At 54.7% G+C, this 9,379-nt stretch overlaps 1 protein-coding gene across 1 annotated transcript in view; it reads left to right on the top strand.

Annotated features, from left to right (window-relative positions):
* The window catches only part of WDR90 (WD repeat domain 90), a 58,856-nt gene that overhangs the window by 1,968 nt on the left and 47,509 nt on the right, over window positions 1-9,379 (top strand). The window contains exons 2-13 of the mRNA XM_014961817.1: window positions 297-388; window positions 504-680; window positions 1,536-1,674; window positions 2,037-2,207; window positions 3,889-4,012; window positions 5,230-5,297; window positions 5,393-5,487; window positions 7,009-7,218; window positions 7,711-7,773; window positions 8,082-8,150; window positions 8,766-8,876; window positions 8,948-9,093. Of these exons, the coding sequence (XP_014817303.1) occupies window positions 297-388; window positions 504-680; window positions 1,536-1,674; window positions 2,037-2,207; window positions 3,889-4,012; window positions 5,230-5,297; window positions 5,393-5,487; window positions 7,009-7,218; window positions 7,711-7,773; window positions 8,082-8,150; window positions 8,766-8,876; window positions 8,948-9,093 (1,465 nt within the window). The remainder of the gene's footprint in view (window positions 1-296; window positions 389-503; window positions 681-1,535; window positions 1,675-2,036; window positions 2,208-3,888; window positions 4,013-5,229; window positions 5,298-5,392; window positions 5,488-7,008; window positions 7,219-7,710; window positions 7,774-8,081; window positions 8,151-8,765; window positions 8,877-8,947; window positions 9,094-9,379) is intronic.

Here is a 9,379-nt window from a genome sequence, read left to right as displayed (position 1 = left end):
CGGAGCATGGGGGGTAACAGGGATGTCACCAGACGCAGGGGTGACACTGGGATTGGGGGGGGGACCTGGAGTACAGGGGTAACGGGGTGTCACTGGGTGGGGGTCTGGAGGCACGGAGGTACTGGGGGCATCACCGGCCTCGGGGCATGGGGGCAACACCGGGGCTCGGGGGACACAGAGACAACGGGGTGCCATGGCCTGGGGACACGGCTGCGTGAATGGGGTCCCTGGTTCAGTGGGTGACAGGGGGTGTCCGGGCGGGGGTACTGTCCCCCCGCCGCTCCCGGTACCGGCAGCCTGGCAGCGTCCCTACCTGAACGTCTTCAAGCATTTCCGCGTGGAGGAGTGGAGACGCTCCGCCAGGGAGGGGGACGTGGCCGCCCTCACGGTAACGGGGGCACCGGCACCACGGGGTGGGGGGTGAGGGGACACCGGCCACAGGCTGGCAGCGCTGACCCCCCCGCAAACCTTCCACGGTCACCCCTTTTCCGTGATTTTGGCAGGATGCGAAGCTGAAGGGAACCGTTTACCGGATCCGGGGCTCCGTCCCCGCCAGCAACTACCTGCAGCTGCCGCGGACGGGGACGCAGTCGCTGGGGCTGGTGGGACGTTACCTCTACCTGCTCTTCAGGCCCATGCCCCGCAAGCACTTCGTTGTCCACCTGGACGTCGCCACCGAGGTATTGCCGCGGACGGGGACGCAGTCGCTGGGGCTGGTGGGACGTTACCTCTACCTGCTCTTCAGGCCCATGCCCCGCAAGCACTTTGTTGTCCACCTGGATGTCACCACCGAGGTATGAGAGATCTGGAGGTGCTGGAGCGAGTGCAGAGGAGGGCAACGAAACTAGTGAAGGGCCTAGAAGACAAATCATATGAAGAGCGGCTGAAGGAGCTGGGGCTGTTTAGTGTGAGGAAGAGGAGGCTGAGGGGAGACCTCATCACTCTCTACAACTACTTGAAAGGACACTGTAGAGAGGTTGGTGCTGGTCTCTTCTCACAGGTAATTAACAATAGAACGAGAGGGAACGGCTTCAAGCTCCAACAGGGGAGGTTTAGATTGAACATTAGGAAGGAATTTTTCACCCAAAGAGTGGTCGGGCATTGGAACAGGCTGCCCAGGGAGGGGGTGGAGTCCCCATCCCTGGCTGTGTTTAAGGGCCGTTTAGATGCAGTGCTGAGGGACATGGTGTAGGGGAGGACTTTGTAGAGTAGGGGAGATGGTTGGACTCGATGATCCCAAGGGTCTCTTCCAACCTCAATGATTCTATGATTCTATGTGACACGGAGCAGGCTCGTTAATCCATCCTCGTTAGCATCGTGGCCTGATTGAAGGTCCCTGGGGGGTGCAGCTGGTCTTTATTGCTGCCGGTGGGTTGCCCTGGGCTTGGAGGTGGTTTCCATCCTGGTGGCATCTCTACTGGGGAGAGGGGACGTGAGGGATGAGACGTGACCAAGCGTCTTCTCCTCTGTGGCATTTCCCTGCCGAAGCCACCAGGGTGACTAAAGTGCTGTGTGTGTGTGTCTTGTTTTCTCAGGAAAACCGGGTGGTTCGCATCTCTTTCTCCACCCTCTTCAAGGAGTTCAAGTCCACGGCCACTTGGCTGCAGTTCCCCTTCCTCTTCGCAGCGGCCGAGGGCTCGGTGTGTGACAGCGTGGCCAGGACGGCCAGGCGCGGTGAGGACCACGCGTGGGGCTGGCACAGCATCACCAAAACAAAGCCTTAGAACACAAATTGAGTTGAGGAGTTGGCTCGATGTGCTCAAGGAGGGTGGTGGTCCCAAGCAGGAGACCCTCAGCAGCTGGAAGGTCAGAGCTGCAGCTCCCAGGAGAGATGTCCCCCCATCCCCATTCTCCTGGGTGTGATGTCAGGTGGGATTGAGTCCATGAGGCACCAACTTCCAAGCCTGGTGGGAATCTTACTTGGGAAAGTCTTTTGACTAAACTGCCTTAATCTTGCATCTCCCTTTCTGCAAGGTCCAAGGTCTGTCGTGTCTTTTGCCACCTTCTCTCTTTGCCACTGTCCCTTCTCCTCCCAGATCTCCTGGGAGCTGCCCCCGCTGACACCCGCTGGACCTGCCTGGTGCTGGACCTCCCCTCCATCCTCTCCCTCTACCTCAGCCGCCGGTACAGCCACCTGAAGGGCATCAAGCTCTGCTCCAACCTGCTGGTGAAAAACCTCTGCACCAGCGACTTGGTGTTCGACCCAGGTGAGGAGCTGAGACCTCGCGGTGGCCTCTGCTTTCTCTTGTCACTTCAGCTCAGCCTAGATTGAACCTGTGGAGGGTTTAAAGCAGCTTTTCTCCCCCTCTACTCCATTCTCATGAGACAAAGCAGCTTTTCTCCCCCTCTACTCCATTCTTATGAGACACCACAATGGAGTACTGCATCCAGCTCTGGAGTGCTCAGCACAAGGAGGACATGGACCTGTTGGAGGTCTAGAGGAAGCCCCGGAGATACTGGGAGGGCTGGAGCCCCTCTGCTGGGAGGGGGGGCTGAGAGAGTTGGGGAGGTTCAGCCTGGAGAAGAGAAGGCTCCGGGGAGACCTTGGAGCCCCTTCCAGTCCCTAAAGAAGGGGGGCTCCAGGAAAGCTGGGGAGGGACTCTGGATGAGGGAGGGGAGCCCTAGGAGGAGGGGGAAGGGTTGGACCCTGCAAGAGGGGAGATGGAGCTGAGCTGTGGGGAAGAACTTGTTTGGTGTGAGGGTGGTGAGAGCCTGGCCCAGGTTGGCCAGAGAAGCTGTGGCTGCCCCATCCCTGGAGGGGTTGAAGGGCAGGTTGGAGGAGGCTTGGAGCAACGTGGTGTGGTGGGAGGTGTCTCGGCTTAGGGCAGGGAGTTGAAATTTGATGTTCTTTAAGGTCCCTTCCAACCCAAACCATCCATGTGCAGACGTGATGCCAGCAGGGCCATTAGCCCTGGCAGAGCACGGGGCTGCCGTTACTGTCACAGTGGGTCAGGAAGCAGAAACTTGGTACAATGTTAAATCTCCACGTGTGTAGGTGAATACAATCTCCTGACCTCTGGAGGAAAGCATCCTCTCATTTTCTAGCTGTAAAAGTGAAATATAAGAACACAGTTAAATATCTCACCAAGGTTAGAAATTTTTTGGGGGGGAAATAGAGGTGTTACCGAGCCTCACTTCTCTGAAGCCTGTGCTTTGATCTGCCGGAAGAGCCTGTGGGTTTTTTTTGTCTCAGAAATCATCCGATGTACTTTTTTTTATCCACCTGCTCGGTGTGGCAGAGATAACTTTGGTCAAAACCTTTGTTTTCTGCCTTTCTTTTCTTTTGGGCTGGAAATCTGCCCCAACTGAGTGGCCCAGCTGGAGAGCATCAGTGAGGAGGAAGTCAGAGGTGCTGCTTTCAGACTCCTCAAACTCGTTATGTCTTGAGGACTTTTCATGGAGGAGGGAAGACAAGAAAATGAGAAAAGAGTCTTTTAACACACATCACGTGAAGCTGCTGATTCACTGACTAGGAAACTAAATGAATCTTGGGCCTGGGGGATTTATAACTTGATGTCAAGGGTTTACGCTCATGGGTCTTTCTTGGTGGTTGAGAGTTTGGGGAATATTCCTGTGCAAAGGTGTGTTGGTTTGTTCCAGCCCTTGGGGTTATAATCGTTGTGTTTCACTAGGAAACTAAATGAATCTTGGGCCTGGGGGATTTATAACTTGATGTCAAGGGTTTACGCTCATGGGTCTTTCTTGGTGGTTGAGAGTTTGGGGAATATTCCTGTGCAAAGGTGTGTTGGTTTGTTCCAGCCCTTGGGGTTATAATCGTTGTGTTTCAGGTGTTCTCAAAGAGGGAAGGGGTTTGTGTCTGGGTGACTTCACTCAGCTCCACGGGCCTTGGAGAACTCACTCTCTTTATCTTCATCTCCCTGCTGCCAGGTGTCACCTTCTCCGAGGCCCGGCGAGCCGACCTGGCCTGCCGTGGGGTGGCCCCCATGCCCCGGGAGATGGCTTTCCCTGTCCCCAAAGGAGAGAAGTGGCACGACCTCTACGACTACATCAGGTACAGCTTGTCCCTGAACCCACCGCCCCGGAGACCACCCCGTTCCCCCGGGAAAGGCAGTTTATGGAATGATGGATCTGGACAAACCTGGGGGCTCGAACAGAGACATCACTATAATATTTACAAGATTGGGGATCTGGACAAACCTGGGGGCTCGAACAGAGACATTTTGGTCATCCCAACTCCAGCGTTTAGGTGGTGTTATAACATCTACCCTGGTCTAAGCTTAATTGCTGACTGTTGGGGTTCAACCCCAGCCACCTCATCCCTCCTTCCCCCCAGAAGGTTGGGGATGAAAAAGGAGGGGAAAGGGAAAAAGACAAAAAACCTGATGGATTGAGATAAAGGCAGTTTAGAGGTCCCTTCCAACCCAAACCATTCTATGATTTTATGATTCTATGATTTTGGTCATCCCAACTCCAGTGTTTAGGTGTTGTTATAACATCTGCCCTGGTCTAAGCTTAATTCCTGACTGTTGGGGTTCAACCCCAGCCACCTCATCCCTCCTTCCCCCCAGAAGGTTGGGGATGAAAAAGGAGGGGAAAGGGAAAAGGACAAAAAGCCTCATGGATTGAGATAACGGCAGTTTAATGGAACAATAATGGAAAAGGGGAAAAAAAAATAATCCAGGTTGGAGGGGGTTTGGAGCAACGTGGTGTGGTGGGAGGTGTCCCTGCCCAGGGCAGAGGGGTTGGGACTCAAAGACTGGAAGGGGCTTGGAAAAGGGGAAAAAAAAATAATAATAGTAAAAGAAAAAACTGAAAGAGGGGAGATGGAGCTGAGATGTGGCGAAGAACTTTGGTGTGAGGGTGGTGAGAGCCTGGCCCAGGTTGGCCCGAGAAGCTGTGGCTGCCCCATCCCTGGAGGGGTTGAAGGGCAGGTTGGAGGGGGCTTGGAGCAACCTGGTGTGGTGGGAGGTGTCCCTGTCCAGGGCAGAGGGGTTGGGACTCAAAGATTGGAAGGGGGTTGGAAGGTCTCTTCCAACTCTAACCATTCTATGATTCTATGTTTTGGGGCAGAAAAAAGGCTGTAGAGCATTCCCATGCCTGTCTTTAAAACCCATCCTCTCTCTCAGTAGCCCTGTATTTGGGGGAGGAGAGGGCAAAAGGGGGGAATCTTACAGGAGAGAGCGAAGAGGCTTTTGTGCCAGGCAGTGAGTTACCACATGAGATTCCCCATTGCCCGATGACATGGCTCCTTCCTCTGCTTTTGCTCAGGTTCCCATCGGAGGGGTCCAAGCTGCCCTATGACTCCATCCAGAAGAGCTGTCCCGCTCCTGCGGCAGGTGGGAAGGTTGGGGACAGCAGCCCAGGCTGTGCCACCACCAGGTGGATGCCCTGGGTTTCCAGAAGAGCTTGACCTGCTCCTCGTGTCACCCAGGTGGCCAAGTCTCAGAGGACCCCCATCCTGTGACACTCACCAAAGCAGTCCGTGACCGTCTGTCCCTCGTCCATCAGATCACCAGTCCCAAAGCTGTAAGTGCACCATGGAGGAGGCTGAAGGTTCTTCCTTTCTGTCTCCCATGGAGTTTTCCCTCCTGTTTTGTCCTTGAGTGCCCTTATTTAGGACGCAGGAGCTGCTCGTTGTCATTTGCAGCTGATTGGGGCAGGTCAGACCCTGGATCTGGGCACGGTCTGTTGACCCACAGTTAATGACTGGGTGTTCAGTCTGGCCCAGCACGGAGCAGAGACAAGATAAAGGCCAAGAACCCTGTAATCTCTAGACGTCTCTCCTCCCCTCTCAGCTGAGGCAGAAAATAGTTGTGTCTTCAAATTAGAGATAGGAAATGAGGGTTGGAAACTAAAGAACTTGATGGAGTGCCCTCAGGGAGCAGGGCAGTGTGTGGAGGCCCTGTTGGTGGGACTGCAGGCAGCTGCCCTCACCCCTGGTTTCTCCTTCCCTGCCGGTGGTGATGCAGGAGCTGGTGCCCAGACTGGCTTACCAGACACCGTGGTGATGGGCTTTTGGAGAGGGACTGGAGGAATCCATCCCTCTTGTATGTGGAGAGGGAGAAAACGAGGAGCAGGACCTCTTTGCTGTTCTTGGCCAAGAAGGCCAATGGTCTCCTGGGTGGCATTAAAAAGAGCATGGCCAGCAGGTGGAGGGAGGTCATCCTGCCCCTCTGCTCTGCCCTGGGGAGGCCCCATCTGGAGCACTGGGACCAGTTCTGGGCTCCCCAGTTCCAGAAGGACAGGGAACTGCTGGAGAGGGGACAGCGGAGGGTCCAAAGATGATGAGGGGCCTGGAGCATCTCCCTTACGAGGAGAGGCTGAGGGACTTGGGTCTTTTTAGTCTGGAGAAGAGAAGACTGAGGGGGATCTGATCAATGCTTATAAATACTTCAAGGGAGGGTGTCAGGAGGATGGGGCCAGTCTTTTTTCAGTGGTGCCCAGGGACAGGACAAGAGGTAACGGGGACAAACTGGAACAGGGGAAGTTCCATCTCAACATGAGAAGGAACTTCTTTGCTGTGAGGGTGGCAGAGCCCTGGCAGAGGCTGCCCAGGGAGGTGGTGGAGTCTCCTTCTCTGGAGACATTCAAACCCCCCCTGGACACGTTCCTGTGGGACCTGCTCTGGGTGGACCTGCTGTGGCAGGGGGTTGGACTGGATGATCTCCGGAGGCTCCTGGAGACCTACAACCCTGTTATTGTTGTACAACCACCTACAATTCTGTGATTCTTAACTGGGATGCACCAAACTGGCTGGCTTTTGGCTTCCGTTGCTTAGTGTGGAGAGGGCAGCTCTTCTCCAGCAGGGCTGGATCTCTCCTGGGGCTCTGCTGAGCTGTCTGGAGGAGGTGAATTCTGCAAGGACAGCTCTGGGGACGTGATGTGTGGTACATGGCCAGGCTAGGTACCAAAAGGGCTGCTCTCCCTCCGTGTTTCTTCGTCCTTGCTCGTAGCGCTGTGAGGAGTCACTCAGGAGAGACGTGGTGTCTCCCAGTCTCTGTGGTGGGAGGAGGACTGATCTCTGCCTGAGGCTTTGCTCTTTCTCAGGTGCCGCGTCGGTGTCCTGTGATTACGAAAAGCATCCCTGAGGTTCACCTGATGGCCTCAGGTGGGGACCAGGAACCAGAGAAGAACCAGAGACCGCCCAGCGCGGGGGACGCCGGGCCGTCACCGGACGTCAGTGACGGTGGCATCCACGTGTACGCTCACCAGAGGAGTGAGCAAACCCTCCCACCTATCCACAGCGGCTCAGAGGAGGTGGGTGAAGCACCCACCCAAGGGTGGCTTTGGGACACTTTATGAACCCAGCAGAGGGAACACAAGCTTCAGGCTGGAGTTTCTGTTAATCCTACCGAGTCCTTCTGCTGCCGTTAGTTTTTCTGACCAGCAGTTCTTCCCATTGGCATCTTACCTGCCTCGAAAGAGACACCCTGTGTTTGAATGCACTGTCCTTAAACTAATAATATATCACAGAATCAGAATCCCAGAATCTTCTAGGTTGGAAGGGACCTTAAAGATCATCTTGTCCAACCGTCAACCTCACTGACAAAAATAGACACCCACACAACAAACAAGGAGCATCATCACTAAACCATCCCTCCCAGCACTACATCAACCCGTCTTTTGAACACCTCCAGGGATGGGGCCTCAACCACCTCCCTGGGCAGCCCATTCCAATGGCTGAGAACCCTTTCAGTGAAAAAAATTTTCCTAATATTTTTCCTAATATATGTTTATCAATTTGTCCAGAGTGCGTACAGGAAGGGCCCTGGACCAGGCATGTCATCCAGTGGGAGATCTTCTGCCTGTAAGGTAAGAGGACAGCCCTTCCTGTGGTGGCCACCACTCTCTGGGCATCACCGGGGCACTGGGAAGGGCTGGATGTAACCCCCAGCCCAGGAGAGCTGCTGAACACTGGGGAACCCCAGCTCCTCCTTCCTTCCAGGTTTGACTTCTCCCCTGTTAAATACTTCAGAGCCATCCCCTAAATGGGAGAGAAACCAAAGCTGCCTCTCTGCTTTAGAGAGAAAGGAGCAATGGGGACGGAGGGTCCCATGGTCAGGGGACCTCAGTCCTGCTCGAGGTGTGACGGTGCTGTCTGTTGGGTTGGTTTTTTCCAGACACTCTTACCAGATCCCATCTTGAAGCTGAGAAGGATTATTGGCTTTGGAGGCTGCAACACCAAATGGGTCAGTAACTTGGACAGTTTGGGGAATTGATGTGTGTTCACAGATTGATATATTTTTTTTTTCAGAGGCATTAAAGGCAGCTGAGTGTCATCTTTTCTGCAATTCCTGGTGGGGAAAAGGACCCCAAAGCAGATTGGCTCGAGCTTGTATTCGTGCACGGGTCTTCTGCTGTAATGATGGTGAATTGGAAATTATGGGACCCTTTTAGATCTCATGGCTTCTTAAAATTAGAGCCACTTGGCAGGAGTCTGGAAAGGAAGGGCTGTGTTTTGGATTGTTTCCGTGGGGCACTGTGCCCTGCAGGAACCCAGCTTGTGGTCTGTGTTGGGGTAAAGAAAGTGTCGTTTTGGTTCAGCCAGTTCAAAGCTCTCCCAAGAGCATGATTTCCCACGTATCTGCTGCTCATGTAGTAGAGAAGATCAGTATGGTAAATCCACTGAATTAAATAGGATGTTGCCTGGGCTCTTGCTTTTCCTTTGTGAGTTAGAAGAGTACCCGTATGGAGGAGCATCCTCTCACTGCACACCTGCAGCACATCTCCTGGTGAAGAAACCTCTGCAGGTTCCAGCCTGGGACCTGGGGAGGATCTGCAGCCCTCTCATTCCTGTCCTGCAGGCTCTGTGGACTCGGAACAACGCTGCTGTGGTCTACCCCTGCCATGCTGTTATAGTCACCCTGCAGATCCACACCGGAGAGCAGAGGTTCTTCATTGGCCACACGGATAAGGTGAGCTTCTCCGTGTATCCCAGATGGATCCCCTGGTCCCTCCAGAGCCTCTAACCCGGTGCTTTCTGCAGGTGTCGGCGCTGGCCTTCAATGGGGACAGCACCTTGTTGGCTTCTGCCCAGGCTGGTCCCCTGAGCGTGGTGCGTCTCTGGGACTTCTCGACAGGCACCTGCCTCTCACTGTTTAAAACCCACGTCCACTCCCTCTTCTCCCTGAGGTGGGTTTTGGCCTGGGTGCAGGGGTGGGTGCTGGTGGGTTATGTCTCACAGCTCAGCAACTTGCAGGGGTGGGTGCTGGTGGGTTATGTCTCGCAGCTCAGCAGCTTCACAAAATCATATAGGGTTGGAAGGGACCTCTGGAGATCATCCAGTCCAACCCCCTGCCAGAGCAGGGTCACCCAGAACAAGTCTTATAGGAACGTGTCCAGGTGGGGTTTGAATGTCTCCAGAGAAGGAGACTCCACCACCTCCCTGGGCAGCCTCTGCCAGGGCTCTGCCACCCTC

This window comes from Calidris pugnax, unplaced genomic scaffold (assembly GCF_001431845.1).
Source record: "Calidris pugnax isolate Ruff unplaced genomic scaffold, ASM143184v1 scaffold557, whole genome shotgun sequence".
Taxonomy (NCBI): Eukaryota; Metazoa; Chordata; class Aves; order Charadriiformes; family Scolopacidae; genus Calidris; species Calidris pugnax.
Note: the sequence above shows the minus strand (reverse complement) of the source record. Positions and strands in the feature narration are given on the sequence as shown.